The sequence below is a fragment of the Temnothorax nylanderi genome, unplaced genomic scaffold (assembly GCF_030848795.1).
Source record: "Temnothorax nylanderi isolate EJ_2023f unplaced genomic scaffold, tnyl_v1.0 TNYL_tig0227_pilon, whole genome shotgun sequence".
In the NCBI taxonomy this organism is placed as follows: domain Eukaryota; kingdom Metazoa; phylum Arthropoda; class Insecta; order Hymenoptera; family Formicidae; genus Temnothorax; species Temnothorax nylanderi.
The window spans coordinates 70714-91651 of record NW_027249289.1 but is presented as its reverse complement, the minus strand read 5'-3'; the positions used below and the strand labels follow the sequence as shown (position 1 = coordinate 91651).

Below are 20938 nucleotides of genomic sequence, written 5' to 3'. Positions count from 1 at the left end.
TTTAAAGAACGAAATAGTTATTTTTTAGCATTTCACGGATAATTTGGCCGCCATATTGGTTTTGGACAAACTAAAAATTCATTTTTTTCATGGATTCAATGCTAACTACTAAATAAACCCATTAACACACTGTTTTATAACTTCCAAGTAACGATTTCATCAGTCGTACCTCGTTACCCGCAGACTTCGGCCACCATATTGGGGTCCGCCATGTTGATTTTTCAAAAGGCCACAGCTCAAATAAAACTACATATGTGTAGCTATAAAATGAGCCCCGAATGAATTTTTTAGGTGACCCCAATTTTTGGACAGGGGGGATGTCTGATTTCACGGAGAATGCCCCATATATATGTATATATATATATATATATATATATAATATGAATGTACATATATATATATATATGTAGGATTATAAAAAGATATATATATTTGAATGAGTGCACAGTAGAGTGCAGTATAACGCTCGCTAGTAGTTCGGACTCGACTGACTCGATCACGCGCATTCGTGTCGCCTGAAAGGTTACCCCCTACTCCAGCATCGGCGAAATTCCACTATTTCCGAGTTTATTATCAAATAATGATATGGAAATCGAAGTCTTCGGAATTAAAAGCAGAAAATTGGGGATGGAGCTGTGATGGCAACAAATTAATACCGATTACAACGGATAGTAAACCAGCTCCAGATAAAATTCTTAAAGTTATCCGTTGTAATTGCAAGAAAGGCTGTCAAAGTTTAAGATGTACTTGCAGAAAAAATGGATTACCGTGTACAACAGCATGTACAGAATGTATGGGGGTAAGTTGCGTTAATTCGGGGTTACAGGAAGACACAGAAAATTATTAATTATTTAACAAAAAACCAAAAACGAAAAAATTAAAAAAAAATTAAAAATTAGAAACAAAAATTTAAAAATATTAAAAACAAAAACAATAAAAAAAACAAAAAATGGGGTGACAATCGAGCCAACAGCCTCCTTGTGGCCACCCTGGAAACAGATGCTAATTTATCTGGCTAATGTTGGCCGTAAGCGCGCAGCGCTATAATGTTTTGAGCTTTCGTTGCAAATATCTCAAATAATATGAGATATTTCGAAAAACTCATAAGAACATTTTTTGTAGATATTTGTCTGTTCTACAACTTTGATCTCTACAAAAATTTCAAAATTCATCGTATTTGTGGAGAAAAACGAATTTGTTTATAAATTGTTAATAAAAAACATACTTAGGGATAGCGGAAAATGGCGGAATTTGAATATGTTGTTCAGTATATTTTTCTGAACACAATGACGTAATAAAACCTTGTGTTGCAATTTTTTCTAGGTCTAATCGTATTTTGACTGGACTATCATTGTCATTACTGGAATTGGTGGCGTAAAGTCAACTCAAATTCGAGGAGTTGCATCACTCAGCTCACTTCACTCAAGAACAGACGTCATCATTCAAGCTCACATTCTGCAGACGTTAACCAACATCCTGCCATCATTCAACGCTGCACCACAGGAATGGCCGCATCTCACCAAGTTTAACCTTGGCCGATCCGGACTTCCTCACACCACGGCCAGTGGATATCATCATTGGAGCTGACCTATATGGGCAGACAAGATCCATTGATGCCAATTGCGCAGCTCTCAATTTTTGGATGGCTCGTTCTCGGACCTGTCGACACATCATCATCGGCATCTGCTGCAGTGCATCATGCCTTGATTCAGGAGAGAGAAGATGCCCTCGATGAGTTGCTGGCGACATTCTGGACACAAGAAGAAGTGCCTGCGAGTACCAATCATGATCTTACTCCTGACGAGCAAAGATGTGAAGAATTCAAGAGCACTTTTTCGCGGGACTCAACAGGTCGATACACGGTTCGAATTCCGTTGAAATCATCACCTGAGACTCTAGGTGATTCGTATCAAACTGCTCATCGATGCCTGCAAGGATTAATAAGAAGATTATCCCGAGACCATAACTATCGACGTCTGTATCTTCAGTTTATGACAGAATATCGAGAGCTCAATCACATGAAGAAGGCCTCACCCACTTCCAGTCAACATACACAATATTACTTGCCACACCACGGAGTGCTCAGACCAGACAGTGCAACCACAAAATTACGTGTGGTATTTAATGGCTCGAGTGCATCTACATCTGGCCGCTCACTTAATGATCTCATGCCCACAGGAGCCAAGTTGCATTTAGACATCACCGATGTTTTACTCTGGATTCGACAATTTCGACACTTAGTTACCACTGACATTACCAAACTGTATAGGCAGATCAACGTGCATGAAGATGACTGAAATTTACAGCGGATTCTCTGGATAGATGAACAGCTCAATGAAGTGTCATATCATCTAACAACGGTCACGTATGGCAACAAGGCTGCCCCGTTCTTAGCAGTACGAACCCTGCCGCAACTGGTGGAGGATGAAGGTCACAATTTTCCCCTTGCGGTGCCGTCAATCATTCAAGGTCGATGACATTTTTGGAGGCGCCGACACAGTTCAGCAGGTAATAAAAATTGCATTGCAACTGTGCATGGCGGGCGGGTTTCCATTATTAAAGTGGCACGCGACTCATCAAGATGTGCTCACTGCGGTTCAAGCAGAAAGGGAACAGGGCTCACAAATTGTATTTGACGATTGCGCAACCAAAATACTCGGATTAAGATGGCTTCCTCACGAAGATTTATTCACATTCTCAACAAAGATCTCGTCGCAAACCGACCATCTCACTAAACGCCTCATTCTGTCTGAAGTGGCTCAGATATTCGATCCACTAGGCTTTGCATCACCAGTAGTGATCAAGGCGAAGATGCTCTTGCAGGAGCTTTGGCTTCATAAGCTCCAATGGGATGAACCACTGCCATCCCAGCTCTCATCACGGTGGCTCATCATCAGAAAAGAACTCACAAGCTTGATCAAGCTCTCAATACCTCGGTGGTATAGCACATGGAGTACCTCGTCAGTGGAATTTCACGGCTTTTCTGATGCTTCTCAACTGGCAATGGCTGCAGTCGTATATGTCACCGTCCACGGCTCTAATGGCGCCACGATTTCATTGGTGTGCTCCAAAACTAAGGTAGCACCGCTCAAACGGCTCACCATCCCGAGACTTGAACTCACAGCAGCACTGCTACTCTCAAGACTCATGCAAAACGTTCAAGCCACCTTGAAGTTGAACGTTACAGCAATTCACCTGTGGACGGACTCTGTTGTGACACTCACGTGGATCAAATCTCATGCATCGCGCTGGAAGGATTTTGTGAGAAACCGAGTTTCTCAGATTCAAGATCTCACTGCAAAAGCATACTGGACATACGTCCCTGGTACATCCAATCCAGCCGATTGCGCATCCCGAGGCTTGACTACGTCTCAACTTCAAAGCCACTCATTATGGTGGACGGGACCACCGTGGATACTCACACCTGAAGCATGGCCATCACAACCCGCGCTGTCGGACGAGTTGAGCACTATATAGGTACTCAACCCTCAATAAATTATTAAAAGTAACAGCTCTCTGTTTCAGGTTTATCTCTCTTTTGAGAAAGTGCCGAGCCAAGTCCTTGGACTTGCACTCAGCTTTAGAGAAGGCTAGACTATTCTGGATCAAGGCTACTCAAGCGGCATACTTCAAGCACGAGATCAAGATGCTCACTGCCAATTCGAGACTACCAACTACTCATGCATTCAGTCGATTGACTGCGTACATAGACGCTCAAGGGATTATCCGAGTTGGCGGCCGCCTCAACCAATCAGCACTAGCTCAAGACAACAAACATCAGGCGATTTTATCTCGCTACTCACGGTTCTCAACCTTCATCATCGCCCACGCCCATTTGCGTACCCTGCATGGAGGAACACAGCTGACATTGGCTCATGTCAGGCAACAATACTGGATCATCGGCGGACGGGCTCCGGTGAAGTCTCACATCCTACGGTGTGTCGTGGGTGCTCGGCAGAGGGGGATCCGTGCTCATCATGATGGGCCAACTACCTCTCTCTCGGGTTACCCCGTCACGCCCGTTTGCTCATACAGGAGTCGACTATGCCGGACCGCTCACCATCAAGACATGGAAGGGACGAGGTGCGAAAACATACAAGGGATGGATCTGTGTGTTCGTCTGCTTCTCCACCTCCGCAATTCACCTCGAAGTAGTCAGTGACTATTCGTCAGAAGGATTCATAGCAGCCTTCCGAAGATTTTCAGCGAGAAGGGGAATTGCTCAGACCATGTATTCCGACTGCGGGACAACTTTCATTGGAGCAGACGCCGCGCTCAAGAAAATGTTCGTCCAAGGCTCTCAAGAACATCAACGGATTGCTCAAGTTTTGCAACTTGATGGCACAAGATGGGAGTTCCATCCACCAGGCGCTCCACACATGGGGGGCAAGTGGGAGGCGGTTGTAAAGTCCGTGAAGTTTCATTTGAGACGGACCATCGGGGAGACTCTACTCACTGCGGAAGAACTAACAACGTTGCTTACGCAAATAGAAGCCATTCTCAACTCAAGGCCTTTGGAACCACTGAGTGACGACCCTGAAGACGTCTCAGCGCTCACACCAGGTCATTTCCTCATTGGAGGTCCAATCACTACCATACCCGAGCCATCGCTGATTGACCTGGCAACCTCGCGATTATCGGTGGCAGCTCATCCAGCAGCGGGTTCAACATTTCTGGGCGCAATGGTCGGCTCATCATCTGCAACGCCAGCAGGCGATATCCAAGTGGCATCACCCTAACAACAACGTCAAGGTGGGTTCTATCGTGCTGCTCACCGACGAACGCTCTCCACTGTGCAAATGGCCACTCACAAGAGTAACGGCTTGGCACCCCGGAAAGGATGGACTTACTAGGGCGGTTACCCTCAAAACGGCCACCACAATGCTCACCCGGCCAATTGCCAAGCTTGCCATATTACCCATTTCATCAGGATAAAGGATCAGGAGTAAGGAATCATCAACAAAGTTGCTGATGGCGGGCGGAATGTTCGAGATTCCGTTATCACGTTGCGCCAACCCATCAGGTGGCAGCATCAATCGGGTATCGACAGGCCGGATCGACGCGGCAGCTTGTGCAAGCACGGGCGCGCTCATCGCCAAGTTCTCCCTCGCGACTAGAATCGGAGAAATGTCCGCGCCGTGACCAGACGTACGACGTGTGCTCTGTGCGTTTCTCTAGTGGAACTACGAATTAAAGTGCCATCGCAGTCACTTACGCTGCAGAGATACATTTATAACGTGTGAAAGAGACCGCTCATCAGCTCTGGTGCATCAACACGACAGCTCAAGCTCACACGTGCGCGAGTGCCGACCGCCACGTGTCCTACCGGCTCACGGGCTCTTCATCACGAGGGAGGCGATTAATATAATCGCCTCTCGAATACACGGACAATCAAACAGACTTCTCATTTATACACCGCTCATCGTTTCTCAGGTCAGATTGTACATTTTTGCCAATTAAAGACGGCTCAGACTGTGCTCTGAGTTACATGCTAATTCAACGAGTAATCAATTAACACCTTCCACGCGCGTCCTTCTCATCCCGCTTCCAACGACGGGATTAATCAGCGATTTTGCGAACAATGTGTGTGTGGCACTCCCCGGGAAATTCTACCCGTTTTATATACAATTCTTTAAGATTCGGTCAATTATTTCCCGAAAAATTGGAAAAATTTCGGATACCGGTTCCCAAAAAAATCGGTAACAAAAAACTGTACACTCTATAACACTCCCCGGAAAATTCTACCCCTATTTTATATACTTGTGATAAAAATTCGAATAGTTTAAGAGTGTATAAAGAACAGACATACATACAGACATTCTATTTTATATATATAGAGATAAGTGATAGATTAAAGCCCGGTTTTTCATTCTTTACTTGTAGTTTAAGTATAATGTAAAATAAAAAATAAAAATTGCGTTTCTCAATTCAGTTGACAAATAAATTAATAGTTTTGTTACGTCAGAACCCCGGAATTTAGGTATATTGGTTCGACGGATAGCGAAGGAAAGGCTATCCAAGGGAGGGGGTATGGGAAGACGTAACGAGATCTTTATGTTCTCTCGGGTTCACGCTAGAAGGGCGCGTGCCTCGAGTCGAATGCACTTTTCGGGACAACTCTAGTGATGGGTCAACGTCCAGAGGGACGCTATTACGCCAGCTGAGAGTTTCGTGCACTCGCGGTCCTGTTTTCGGTCAAGGATGTAATATCCCTATTATTACAGGGGATCGGACCTTGTGCGATTTAGAGAGGTAGCGGTGAGGCGAGGTCTTAAATTAAATAATGGGAAGCCAATATCATTTTAAAATTATTACACATTTATTACAAGAAAAGAACAAAATGGAAAATCATTGTGTTACATAAATGCGTGTGAGTGCGGCGTGTGTGTGTGTGTGTAGAAGGCGTGGGTGTTACAATGGTACGGAGGTCATCGAGCAGGATTTTAAGGGAAATGAATCTATAGTAAATGGCTATCCTGTCCGCCAGAATACATTTGGTAAGTTAACTAATATTTTACATCAGGTTGTGAAGAAAGAGTATGGGCTATGTATGTGTGGATACAAAAGACAATGTATAAAATAAACAAACATTAATTTGGTAACATAGTCATTAGTGTAGAATATCCAGAATTATTTCAAAGAAATAGTTATTTAAAATTTACGGTTTTGTAAGATTATGATTACGGTACAATGAATGGTTATTAATTGACTATAAATTTATATATTCGTAAACTATTTTTATGGGGGATGAGGTTCGGGGGGAGAATTCCTCGAGTATTTCGATACTCGAGTCGGAGAAGGAGGGAGAGGGTGATCGGTCTCGGTAGAGGGTGGTCGAGGTAGAGAGCGCGGGGGAACCAGTTCTGTCTAGAGATTCCTCTCGATATACGAAAGGAACCGGGGAGAAATTGAAAGTTGGAGATCTCTCCCGGAACTCCGCAAGTTCCTCGGAAGGAACTGAAGAGTAGGAAGGTTCCAAAAAGGGGGATGATTCTGGGGTATCGGGGAACACCCGATACGCAAGGGAACAACAGGCAGGTGAGGGAGATGGCGAAAGGGGAGAATCAAGGATAGAGTGGTCGATATGCGGAGACTGTTTGCGTCTTAAAAATGAAGCAAGGAGTTGTCGCTCCACTATACGAGCGCGCCTGTTTCGTTTTATCCGATTCCGGATAGTTATGCCCAAGGACTTGCGGCGGTGTATTTGCGAGTACACTAAAAATTAGTTTATGATTTTGAATCCGAAATGGGGGGAGGTTTTAAAGATAAATTTATATATATATATATGTATTCTCGTATATAATATATACATATATATATTTATGTAAAGATGTATAATGACAAGCGAGCGGGTATCTCGGGCTTACTATTGATGGTTGCGATCGTGGAATCTGAGGTGACTGCAGCGGATTCTTCCCGACGTAGGTTTGACTCGGTTCGGGACTGCGACGTGATCTTGACGCGCACAGAATCTACTCGCGATTGTTGAAACCGCGGGAGCAACAGAAATCTGTTTCACGTTTGAGTAAAAAGTACGCTGGTAAATATGGCTTCAAGATAAAACGTCTCGGACTGGATCAGAAGTGCCTCCAAGTGCGCAAAGTCGCGATTTTTATACAAAATTAAGGAGGCGGGATTATGTTTTATTCTGATTTGATTGGTGGAGTTCTCTTTTGATCGTGACGTCGGTTTCGATTTTCCGCCTATCCCCTGGCGAGTTTCCCTAAAAATCGTCATTGTCTATGAGCAGCGGCTATTCATTGGCGAGTACATTATCGCTTGCCCTTTGACAGTCCCTTCCAGAGGCTTAACTTTATCAATCGCCGCGAGCCGTGGGTTTTAGGTCAAATCTGCGTTTCACGGAAAAGCGTGAGATCAGCTCCCCCGTGATTCGAGAGGTAACCCAGATCCTTATGGCATTTTTAATTTGTTGCGCCCTATGCCACGAAATTTCGAGATAATTGAAATTTCGTGCTTCATTTCGTGGAATTAGAATGGAATGCGACAAACAAGTCTATAATTTGCCTATTTTATTAGGCTCGAGTCTTCTGGAAGGTTTCGTCATTTACTATTTAATGAGCGATGACAGTTGGAGTGCATCCGCTTCGTCAATTGATAACCGCTATTTTACGGTTTCCGTCTGTTTTGTGTGATAAAATGAGCGATCCCACGAAAGAAAGAAATCGTGGAGTCAACAGGACGTAACAACTTTAAGATTTATTAACATAAACTTTTAATTTATAAACTAAATGTATATATAATATAAAGAACGAAAACATGTCTACAATACAATTTTAAAGGATGGCTAAAATATGTCTAATATCAGATGTCTTTTAGTCATCTTATAAATTGTAAGATCTTTATTATCCGGCTAAACTACGATGGCTCAGTTCACTGACAGGAATGTGCAACACACAATCAAAATCGTAATTTTATTATAACGGCGTCTTTACTTGAAATTCCGGTGCCACGTTACAATACTACTTTTTTATGATACCGCTTACATACATCTACTTGCTCACACATTCACTCACTCACACATATCGTTCGTTATAATTCACGCTGAAGATAACCGTCAAATCGCATATATAAAATGTACACGTATATATTAAAAATAGGAAGCTGTGTGAGGAGAAGAAAAGAAGAGAAGTGGAGAAATGGGAAGCGGTGGTAAAGGAGATTAGGACAGAGGGGCAGGTATGGAAGGTGGTAAACAGAGAGAGGAAGAGGAGGAGGAGGTTGAACGAGGGAATTAGTATATGCAAGAATGGGATAAATATTTTAGAGATTTGTTGGGAGGAGTGGAAGGGAGGGTGGTGATGGGAGCAAGAAGAGAGGGGGAGTTGGAGGAGGAAGAGGAGAAAATAAGGAGAGAGGACGTGTGGGAAGTGGTGGGAAAGTTTAGGGAGGGAAAAGCGATGGGAAATGATGGAATTCTAAATGAAGTATGGAAGTTTGGAGGGGAGGTGGTGAAGGAATGGTTGTGGGAGGTGTGTAATAGAGTGTGGAAAGGAGAGGGTTGGCCGGAAGATTGGAGGGAGGGAATTATAGTGCCCATAGGAAAGAAGGGGGAGGGGGAGAAAGTGGGGGACTACAGAGGGGTGACTTTAGCACAAACGGCGTACAAGGTGTACGCTGCTGTTTTGGCGGAAAGGCTGAGGAAGGAGGTAGAAGGGAAGGGCTTGCTACCGCCGAGTCAGGCAGGGTTTAGGAGAGGGGTAGGGACCACGGACAACATCTATGTGTTGAATTACTTAATAAATAGGCAGGTAAATGGGAAGAAGGGGAAGATGGTGGTGTTGTTCGTGGACTTGAAGGCAGCTTTTGACTCGGTGAACGGGAGGATATTGGTGGAAGCGATGAGGAAAAGGGGAGTGAGGGAGGGCTTAGTGAGGAGATGTAAGGAGCTGTTGGGGGAGACGGTATGCAGGGTGAGGGTGGGAGAGGAGCTGGGAGAGAGGTTCTGGACAGGAAGGGAAGTTAGACAGGGGTGCCCGCTAAGCCCGAGTTTGTTTACGTTGTTGTTGGCGGATATTGATGACGAGCTGAGAAGAGGGGGTTGGGGTGGAATTAGGTTGGGAGAGAGGAAGTTATATACGTTGGCTTATGCGGACGATATAGCGATGTTGGCGGAGAGTGAGGAAGATATGAAGGGAATGATGAGAAAATTAGAGGAGTATTTGGACAGAAAAGGACTGGTATTGAATAGTGGAAAAACAAAAGTAATGCGATGTAGAAAGGGGGGGAAGGTGGAAAAAGGTGAGCTGGAGATGGAAAGGTAGGGTAATTGAGGAGGTGAGGAAATTCTGTTATTTGGGTTATGTAATAAAATATAATGGGAGGCAGGAAGAACACATAAGAGAGAGGGTAAGGGGAGGAGCGGCGTTACTAGGACAGGTATGGGGGATTGGAAAGAGGAGGTTTGGGGGGGGATTGGAGCAGGAGACTATGGTTATTTGATAAATTGATATGGTCGGTGATAAGTTACGGAGTTGAAATATGGCGGTGGAGGGAAAGAGGGGAAATAGAGAGGTTGCAGGAAAGGTATTTAAAGCGGGTGTTGGGAGTGGAAAGGTGCACACCTGAGTATATAATTAGGGAGGAGATGCAAAGGGAGAAACTAAGAGGAAGGGCAATTATGAGAGCATGAGGGTATGAGAAAAAGCTGGAGAAGAGAAAAGGAGGGGAGCTGGCAAGGAAGTGCTGGAAGGAAATGAGGAGAAGGGCGAAAAGAGGGGAGAGTTTAAAGGGTTGGGAGTAAGAGAGAAAAGAAGCGGCAGAGAGTAGGGGATGGTAGATAGAGGAGGTAGAGGAGTTAAGGGAAAAAAGAAAATGGAGAGGGGAAGACTTGTATGAGAGAGAAAGGCAGAGGCAAAGAGAGGAGAGGTGGAAGGAGATAGGGGAAGCAAAATTTAATAGGTGGTATGGCATGGTAAAGGGAGAGGGGGTGCCGGGGTATTTAAAAAAGAGCTGGGGGAAAGTAGGTGGCAAGGGTGGCCAGGTATAAACTGGAGGGCGGTATGAGGGGAGGGAAATACTGGATAGCAGAGGAAAAAAAAAGTGCAGGGTATGTGGAGGTGGGGACGAGACGTGGGAGCATGTGTGGGAGGAATGTGCGGATTGGGGGGGAGGGAAACCGTGGCAGGAAATGGTTGGAGAGGTGTTGGTGGATGAGGGGTAAGGGGAGAGTTGGTTGAGGAAGTTAGAGGAGGTAAGGGAGGAAGAGGGTGATGGAGAAGGGGAAGGAAGGGAGGGAGAGGAGGGAGAGTGAGTGAGAGAGAGGGTATGAGTGAGAAGATAACAATGTAAACGGAAACGGAAGTCCATAGGACAGGGAATTCGCGAGCGTGTGTGTGTACAGATAGGTAGGGTAATTAGTTAGTAAGGATTAGTGATAAGGTAGAATAAGAGTATTTGTGTAAGTTTGTAAAGAGTTTGTAAAGGGTTGGGAACGTCCCTTCAAAACGCCTTGCAACCCTGAGGGGAGTCAATAAACGTACATATATATATATACGGGGTGGGAGAAAAGTATGGAAACCCTGAAAAATCTCGAAAACTATAAGTTTTACAGAAAAATGTTTCAGACAAAAGTTGTTTGGTTTCGAGGGGGCCATAAGATGGTATCATTGGTTTGACCTTGGATGGTCGTTTAAAGCTCACGTAAACGACACCTTTAATTTCTTAAATGGAAACCCCTATTTTTCAATGCATATTCTTGTAGCTAATCTTGAGAGCTTTTTAAAACACTATAATAAAGTATTTTTTCATTAAGAACTTTTGGAATTATGAGGCTTGAAAGTTCTAGTATTTTGACATAAAATACAAAATATCTTGTAAAACATTAAGTTTTCGGTAATGTTACCTTAATACTTTTATGCACAGAATAATGAGACGAATCAATTGGTATGAAAAAAAGGCACAGTTCCTTTAAGAAAAAATATGTAATTTGCAACACGCATCTGCATACTTTTTCTTAAAAGCAACTATGTCTTTTTCATACCAATTGATTCGTCTCATTATTCTGTGCATAAAAGTATTAAGGTAACATTACCGAAAACTTAATGTTTTACAAGATATTTTGTATTTTATGTCAAAATACTAGAACTTTCAAGCCTCATAATTCCAAAAGTTCTTAATGAAAAAATACTTTATTTTAGTGTTTTGAAAAGCTCTCGAGATCAGCTACAAGAATATGCATTGAAAAATAGGGGTTTCCATTTAAGAAATTAAAGGTGTCGTTTACGTGAGCTTTAAACGACCATCCAAGGTCAAACCAATGGTACCATCTTATGGCCCTTTCGAAACCAAACAACTTTTGTCTGAAACATTTTTCTGTAAAACTTATAGTTTTCGAGATTTTTCAGGGTTTCCATACTTTTCTCCCACCCTGTATATATATTAAAAATAGGAAAATACGAATAAATCTGTTTATAAATAGCACAATGTGTGGAATGGCAAACTGATACTTTTATATAGCGCTCGAATTATTACAATCTAACAATAGCCGGTTACGATTCAAATTCACAGTCGAGTACTCATCTTTATGTGTGATCGTATACGATATTGCGCTTTTCCCTCGTTGGCTCTTTCGCCTGTTCCGGGGACTTCCTTCCTTCCTTCTCCTCAATTCCTTGATCTGATATGCAGGCCGGGCCAGGATCAAGAGTTCGATTGCCGATCGGAGGATTCCGATGTATTTGCCTCAGGCCGTCAGTTATGTGTTGATCGGTTGGTGTCCCCTGAACGAAAGAGGACGAGGCCGAGCTTCGCTCAGTTTTGTCGATCACCACGGATCGCGGATCGATTAGCATGCGCAGACGCATGGGGTGGTAAATTAAAGCGCGGACATTCAATTCACATTATCACCTTACAAAGTTTCGGCTATAAGACGACATTTAGTGGGACATAAGTCATCTTTTAGTCGACTTTAAGCTCTAACGAAAAGACATCTAAGCCGAAAATTTGTCATCTTTTAGTCATCTTTTAGACATTTTTGTGCTGTCTGGGTAGCGTGATATTGCAAAGTTAAAGATGATGAACAAGAGGGAAAGAAGTAGACAGAGAAAGAGAAAGATAAGGAGAGAAAAAGAGAGAAAGAGAGAAGGAGGTAAGCCTTCAAATAATAAAAGTTAAAGGGTTCAAAGAGGGCCAATAGACGATTTTGTTAGATTTTAGATTCGGAGTTCTACTGGACCCTTTGAACACTCCAACTTTTATTTGAAACATTCTTTTAATAAATCAGTACTTAGGGTAAAGTGTTTATTTCGGATCAGATCCTAATTCGGATCAAAAAATTTGAAATGCCTCTTTATCCGTCTGTATTTATCATATGTGGATTTTTTTTCACTATCGTCTATAGTTACCCTTATAGCATTATAATACAATTCAAAAATACCGCTGGTTGCTGGTAACCTTCGGCTGACTGATCAACAACGGTCTGCGAAACAGACGTTTGCGGCGCGACTAAAAAAGAAAGGAATTAGACATAGGTATGTATTTATGCTTGTTTTGACATAACTACATGTTATTTTTAACTAAAATTGGGCATGCATACCTTTGAAGGTATGCAGAATCTAATTTTCATGATAAATTGGCCAAACTTTCCGTGTAGAAAAAATGTGAAGGATAGTGAAAACTGCCAATAGCGTAAGCGGTGGTCTTATTCTAGCGAGATTGCCCTTGAGTACTATTTACTCATTAAATTTATCTGTTCTATTGTGTGATATAGACGTTGACGACGTTGTAATAGTATATTTGATTAGATGTAGAATATTCTGGACCTTGCGTTTAACTTTTAAGTACTCAATTCTAATTATTTAATCGTGTTTCTTTTGACAGTGTAAACTTTATTATTATATGTAAATGCTTATGGTCAATTTAGTGTATTAAATAGAAAATTTTCTTTCTCTGAAAGCATATATCATCTTTTCAGTAATTATGTCGAACCTAGAGCAAGCTGTTAGTGCAGTAAGATTAAGTTATTCATAAATTAAATATATATATATGTGTGTGTTGTTTTATCGGTTGATTTATGATTGTTATTAGTTCTATAAACCTTCAGTTGAGTTATATAATTTTAAATATGTGTAATGTTAGTTTACTTGATTCTTTTCTAAATAAAAACTGGACCTGTATCAAGAGACACGGTAGTGCTCGCGCCAAGTACACGCGGAGCGAGACCGACCGTGACTCTTTTACGCGACGCGACGAGTTGCGAGTACTCGAGATGTTGAGATCTCGATAACGAGTGAACGGATCAAGTTCTAAGTAGGCTTAATCGGTAGCTTGGGGTCGAATTAGGGGGGGGTTTCTCTTATAATATTTTCGCTACGTGCCCTACGAGCGGAGATATTGCGACGCAAAGTCCAAATGTGAAAATTTTTAATTAAGATACTCCTCCTAACGCCGACGTCTCTCATGCCATGCCATCATTTCATTGGCTGCAGTCGCGTCACTTTCACTTTTTCATAAAATTTCATAAAATCGCGAAATCAGGTACTACCGATGAATGAAAGCGGTAGTTGATTCGACACTACCATTTTAATTCAAGCTCTGTCAAGGAGCTCAGCTCTTTCTAAACTACATGGCCGTGAGCTAGCGTTAACCTGTCCGTAAGAACTTCGATGGAGTAACCGACGTTTCTGTTGCGACCGTACGGAGGTTCTGGGTACGCAATCGTTAGATGAAGTATTTTCGGATGTTTGATTATTCAGGGTACATTCATTTGATGACGAGCTCGCAATATAGGGATTGTCTTCTTGGATATAGGATCTTGAATTGTGTTGTCACGACTGAAAGGAAAGGAAAGGAGAGGAGAGGATTATTATAAAGGAATTATTATTCTTAGAAAGAAAAGAGGACCATGCAAAAAATCCCTTACGGATAAATGCTACAGAAAAGACTACTATAATTGCGAAAAAAGTATACGAAACTATAATAAATATTACAATAATTCCTGTAGTTTTGTGATTTTTTTGCAACCGCAGTTGCTTTTTCTATAAGAGACTTCCTACGTTAGTTTATGCCACTTCAGATAAAGAAAATTGCATAAATTGCTACCAAATATCCATTTCGAATATAAAAATATCTACATTACTGTAAATAATATTTTATAGTAGAATGCTTTCCGAACCTGCGTTTTTTGCTTTTTCTGCACTGTCTTCGATCATTCCATGAACAACTCGTAAATGTTTATTACTAGACGATGTTGAGCCTTTTGTACGAAGCACTATATTGCAGATTTTGCAGGTTGCTTCCAAACCATCCGCCGAACATTTGCAATGCCTCCACACCCAACTGCTTAACATGTTGATCTTGCCCTCACAACTTTGCAATACTTTATAGAAGGAAAGGATATTTTATATTATATTCTGCTCAGGACTTAGCAATGCCGTGTAAAGTCGATAAATAAATAAAGTAACGCTCGTATGTCAAATAAATAAGAAACAAGGGCCAACAATCGAGCAAAAACAAAGATGTCAATATAAAGTTAATTTAATAAACATACCTATATACAACGGAACGTTTCAACCGCACAGGGTCTTCTTCAGCCGTTATAAATTACAAAAATACATAGAGTCGCGCAAAGTGAAAATTTAACATGTTAAAAAGTAATACAGTAAAAAATAAATAAAAGTAGCCGTTTCTCGAAAGCAAATGACCAAGCCATCTGGAGTCACATCTAACATGAGAGCATTAAGTATTAAAAGTAAAATTGTATATAAGTAATAAAATTGTATATAAATCAATATCTGTAAATCTATTGTAAATTGTAAAATTATAAATATGAGAATGTCTAGAGTCAATTCGCAAGTATGCAGTCAGTGATAAGTCCATGATCTATTATTCGTTGGTTGGCGAAAACGAACCAAGTCAGCAGTTAAAAAGGCAAAGAATCTTATGTCCATCCACGTTGTAGTCCCGTATAATAAACGTTCTGAAATTCGATATCTCGATAGTGGGAGGACGTCTATGTGGTTGTTAAAAATAATCTCCGTAAGGACTTACATATTACAGAATTGAATCGTGGTCCGAAACTAAGTGCTCTCGTGATCGATGTTCACTCCTATACGTCTCAAACAATAATGACGCGCATTCACATTAGGTTAACCGCGAAGGTTAGTCTTCGCAATAATAAGAAATAGTTAGATGTCGGTGAGTTCGCTAAGAATACCGTTATATGACTCATCCAGATACTCTGTGTCCTTGTTCAAATTAATGCCACTTTTTTGTTCTTTAATATGTAGCATTTCCGAGACGAGTCTTTTATAATAGTTAGGTTCCGTATCCATTATTTTGACGTTGTCCCAATCAAAAGAATGGTTAAATTCCTTAGTATGTTCTGAAATGACCGAGTGTCTGGATGGGTCCATTTTTATATTATTTTTATGTTCGTTAATTCTAGTTTTTAATTGCCGCTTTGTCTGTCCCACATAGGAAGCCTCACAATCTTTACATGCAATCTTATATACAACATTACTATTAGTGGCAATTGAGTTCTTGTCTTTTTGTGCTTTGATTATGTTACTTAATTTGTTAAGGCATCTATAGCCAATTATGTGTTCCTTTTTATTGAATAATAATGTTGCTTTTTCAGATATGTTGTTGACAAATGGGATCACTATAAATTTCCTATTAACGTCGCTCGAATCTATCGAGTTATTTACATTATTTCTAAGTTTACCATTAATCAGATTGTCAAGCCTGGTGTTTATTTTTTTAAAGATTAATTTGAGGGGATAACCGTTGTCCAGTAATATTTCGATAATCATTTCTAAATTATTCTTATGATATATAGGGTGAGATAACAAAATTGCTCTGTCCACTAAACTGTAGATAGAGCCTATTTTATGGCAAATCGGATGATTTGAAAAATATGACAAGTATCTACCCGAGAACGTTTTCTTGTGAAACCAATCGATTTGTATGGCATTATCCACTACATGCAGAGACAAATCTAAGAAACTAAGACAACGATTATTCTCATATTCTATAGTGAATTTTAGGCGCTCATGATAGCTGTTAAAAGTATCCAGGATACGATCAATCATGTTCAACGGCGCGGACATAAATATGTCATCAACATATCTGCGATAAATAGACAAACGTACATTTAAAGAATTTAACGTTTTTTGTTCCAAGTCTTGCATGACCACATCAGCAATTATCGGGGAAAGGGGTGATCCCATTGGTGATCCATGGGTTTGCTTGTATATAACGTTATTAAATGTGAAGAAAGTTGACGAAAGAACAAATTCTATCGCCATGATAAATTCTTTTTTGGATATCTTCGTTCTTTTTTTTATGTGATCCCATCTATTGCTGATGCCCTCAAGTGCCAAACTCATGGGGACATTCGTGAAAAGCGAAACTACGTCCAACGACACCAACACTTCGTCGCTTAAAATCTTTTTGTCGGAGAGTTCGCTATACAAGTCAAAACTGTTGTTAACGTGACTGTCAGTCTTAGGTATGCTTTCAGAGATAATTTGGTGTAAATAGTTAGCAAACCTATACAGTGCAGTATTAACGGAAGAGACAATAATTCTGAAAGGATAGTTTTCTTTATGGATTTTCGGAAGACCATAGGCTTTAGGTAGGATTGAATCGCTCGAGCGGAGAGAATAAACCTCCTTTTGGGGAATGTATCCTCTCCTTACCCATGTTTTTAATAGGTTATTTAACTTGTTTTCAATAATTTTAGAAGGGTCTTTTTTTACAACGGAGTACGTACTAAGATCTTGCAACGCGTTTTCCATCTTCTGTATATATACATTTTTATTCATGGCAACCGTGACATTCCCCTTATCCGCTCGTGTACAAATAATGTTCGGGTTCTCACGAACAAAGTGTTGAGAATGTTTGTGCATTGCTAGAATTTTATCGTTGGTGATATTTTTTGGTGGAGTGGTGTGTAGGAAACGATGGAACTGTGGGATAAAATTATTTCGTATCTTTATGAGATTACTAATGCTACACCGTTTCGAATTTCCTTCCACATCTTTAATAAATTCGTGAATGGCTTTCTTTTTATTCAAGCTGACTGGTAGGCAAAAGTTCCCACCTAATTGTAAAAGGTTTGTGACCTCTGGAGGGATAACCGTATCTGAAAGATTTATAAACCATTTGTCGTTCGTATGGCTCAAAGGATCAGATGTATTATTTATAAACTTTACGGGATCAATAAAAGTTTTTACAAATGTTCTATTACTGTTTCCCTCCGGTAATTTTTGTGCATAATGTATGTGACTTGGGTTGTTGTTATCGATGGCCCAATAGTATGCAATCGGTTTAGAAGAGTAAGCTTGTTTAAGTTGAGATTGCTTTTTTAGCCAAGCGAATTTGCTGTGGTGTATATGCTGAAGAAGACCCTGTGCGGTTGAAACGTTCCGTTGTATATAGGTATGTTTATTAAATTAACTTTATATTGACATCTTTGTTTTTGCTCGATTGTTGGCCCTTGTTTCTTAAAGTCGATAAATGTAAGAAAGTGTTACGAATATATAGTAACTGTTTTCGAGATTGTATGACAGCCGGAGACCCTCGAATAATTGGTAGGAATTAACGAATATGTGAATATATGTGAATATTTTATTTAGTTTATATAAATGCGAGTGAAAGAAAAATACGGAGAGAACCTTTGTGAAATGTAACCAAGTGTGTATAGTGTAAACGTAATAAAATAAAACGATAATTTCAGACACAAATTCTTAGCAGAAATAATTTACGATTCCCGGCAATCGTCTCAGATTATGTCGTGATAGCAGATAAAAGATATCAATTTGTTGATTGTAAAATTTTCTAGATGGATCTAGGTTGCTAGGCGACTTCGGTCGACTTCGCCGCAAACGTAGATTCGGATCCGCGGATCCGGATCCGACGCTTCAAATGTTCGGGTATCTGCGGATCCGCGAATAACCAGAATATTGCGGTTTTGAGATCCGTATCGCAATCGATCTCGGATACCCGGATAGTCATTTATTTGAATACTTAGGAGCCATAATTTAAATAAAAGGATTTGTTTGTATAAAGTCATTTAAAAGTCATGTTGTTATATATATCGTTAAATTTTTTTTAATGTGGTATTACTAAAAAAATAGCAATATTAAATATATTGTTGTAAATGTTGTTTTGTGTAATAAAATAGTAAAAAAGGTAAATGGCGCGCACGTAGCGCGCGCCTTTAGTGTTCTAGTTCAGTTTAAAAGGTAAAAGAAAGCGCCAAGTACACGGTTTCCCGTAAAAGAAAAGAAGGTAAAAAAAAGGCGCTAAGTATACACGCAACTTGTCGTAAAATATACACGGGGCGGTCTCGCGTTGCGCGTGTACTTGACGGCTTGACGCGAGACACTACCGTGTGTCTCTTGATAATGATTACTTTTTGAAACTTTAATTTTATTTTATTTAGAGACTTTACGCATGTAACATAATCGAAAAATTTATTACGTATATTGTATTATACAAGCAACATAATATAGATGCATATTTTACATAAAAGCAATGTCTGACAATGTTTATATATATATTAACAACTTCAGACACATTTCTTTATAAGGTGTAATTTTTTTCTGTTAAGATTAAGATGCGTAATACTACAAAAAGGCGTGATATCCGTACAAAATTACCTTTTTCAAAAAAAGGTAAAAAAAAGGCGCCAAGTACACGCATAGTAGTATATATGTATTATGTTGTTACCTCGAAAAAAACAAAGTGGTAGTATTATACCTCGAAATAACACCCTGTACATACTGTTTATAAAATGCGTAATACTACAAAAAGGCGTGATATCCGTACAAAATTACCTTTTTTAAAAAAAAGGTAAAAAAAGGCGCCAAGTACACGCATAGTAGTGTATATGTTGTTACCTCGAAAAAAAAAACAGTGGTAATATTATACCTCAAAAAAATCTAAGTAACAAGTGGTAGACCTAATCTTTGTATCTCGAAAAATCTCGAAAAAACCTAAGCAGTAGTATCTTTACCTAAAAAAAACCGAAGTAACAAGTGGTAGACGTAATCTTTGTATCTCGAAAAATCTTGAAAAAACCTAAGCAGTAGTATTTTTATTTAAAAAAAATTATAACTCAAGTGATACACACCTTATTAAAGATGAGTCGCGCTTCAAGTGATCTATTACAATTACAAAAAAGAAATGATATCTCTTTTTAAATTACAGCGCCAATTACAGAGAGAATATACATTGAGAATCTTTGTATTTCGAAAAATCTCGAAAAAAACCTAAGCAGTAGTATTTTTATTTCCAAACATGTTGTTACCTAGAAAAAAACAGTGGTAATATTATACCTCAAAAAAATCTAATTATATATATACCTTAACAAAATTATTATTATATCACGAAATTGCGTTACCAAACTCAATCCAAGTGATATATATTTCAAAAAATTATCTCACAAAATTGTCTCACAAAAATTGTCTCACAAAATTGTCTGATAAAAATTGTCTCACAAAATTGTCTCACAAAAATTGTCTCACAAAATTGTCTCACAAAAATTGTCTCACAAAATTATTAAATTACAAAATTGTTACTTTATTCAATCCAAGTGATATCTACCTCGAAAAAACCTAAATAACAAGTGGTATCTATTTAAAAAAAAAATATGTGAAATCTTTTAATACTGCGCCAATTACAAAGAGAGAATATATATATTATATATACCTTAACAAAATTATTATTATATCACGAAATTGCGTTACCAAACTCAATCCAAGTGATATATATATTTCAAAAAAATATATGAAATCTTTCTTTAAATTACGCCAACTACAAAGAGAATATATATATTGCTTTGAAAAATAATTGTAGTGCAACTACTCTTAAAAAATAAAACAAAATTGTGTTACCTAACTCAACCCAAGTGGTATGTATCTTTGTATTCCTGAGGATCTTTCTATCAACCCAAGTGGTAGTAGTTTTAATTCTCCTTGATAAAATTATAATATTACAAAGAATCATTTAATCATTTTAATCACAAAGAATTAAAGAGGTAACATTATAAAATAAAAATATTTAATTAAAATAAAATAAATAAATTTTTCTTGTAAAAAACTTGGCGCTGCTTTTTTAAAGTCTATCCAGACAAATTTGCATCGCGCATAAACATAAGCGTAAGAAATTGATTGGTTCAGATATATGTGCAAAAGGAAATAGACCAATCCATCTCTTTATGCATATGCTTATGCACCTATGCAAGTTTGTCTGGATAGACTTTATTAACCCTTAAATGCCACCCGGGGTCCAGCGGACCCCAGACCCTTTACAATGATATATTTTTAAATGTTCCCCCAAAAATGGAGCTCATGCTCCCATTGATGATAGTTGAGTGATTGACCTACCCGGTTGTACACTTAGCAGTACTCAGTTTATTTAATTTTTTAAATTTTTTATACTATGTTGAAATTGAAATTTTAATAATATAAGC

The 20938-nt window shown here is 39.6% G+C and overlaps 3 protein-coding genes and 1 long non-coding RNA gene across 5 annotated transcripts; 3 read left to right on the top strand and 1 right to left on the bottom strand.

The window, feature by feature from the left end:
* Positions 1-1592: 1592 nt before the first annotated feature.
* Positions 1593-2297, top strand: LOC139779471 (uncharacterized). Its single transcript, XM_071717841.1, has one exon. The coding sequence runs from the start codon at positions 1593-1595 to the stop codon at positions 2295-2297; it is 705 nt and encodes a 234-aa protein (XP_071573942.1).
* Positions 2298-2424: 127 nt separating this feature from the next.
* LOC139779470 (uncharacterized) lies at positions 2425-3477 on the top strand. Its single transcript, XM_071717840.1, has one exon. It carries the CDS (start codon positions 2425-2427, stop codon positions 3475-3477), a length of 1053 nt encoding a protein of 350 aa, XP_071573941.1.
* A 752-nt stretch (positions 3478-4229) lies between these two features.
* Positions 4230-4739, top strand: LOC139779469 (uncharacterized). Its single transcript, XM_071717839.1, has one exon. It carries the CDS (start codon positions 4230-4232, stop codon positions 4737-4739), a length of 510 nt encoding a protein of 169 aa, XP_071573940.1.
* Positions 4740-14031: 9292 nt separating this feature from the next.
* On the bottom strand, positions 14032-19179 carry LOC139779486 (uncharacterized). Of its 2 annotated transcripts, XR_011719905.1 has the most exons (3): positions 15508-19179; positions 15008-15436; positions 14032-14836 (listed from the first exon to the last, which is right to left on the bottom strand). It is a non-coding gene; the product is annotated as an uncharacterized lncRNA (long non-coding RNA). The 2 variants fall into 2 exon arrangements; XR_011719904.1 differs by lacking the exon at positions 14032-14836 and having other exon boundaries at positions 14979-15436.
* Between the last annotated feature and the right edge of the window lie 1759 nt (positions 19180-20938).

Excerpts from the sequence above, each read along its gene's own strand:
- LOC139779470 (XM_071717840.1), top strand. The coding sequence starts at position 2,425 with ATGAAGGTCACAATTTTCCCCTTGCGGTGCCGTCAATCATTCAAGGTC.
- LOC139779469 (XM_071717839.1), top strand. The coding sequence starts at position 4,230 with ATGTATTCCGACTGCGGGACAACTTTCATTGGAGCAGACGCCGCGCTC.
- LOC139779471 (XM_071717841.1), top strand. The coding sequence starts at position 1,593 with ATGGGCAGACAAGATCCATTGATGCCAATTGCGCAGCTCTCAATTTTT.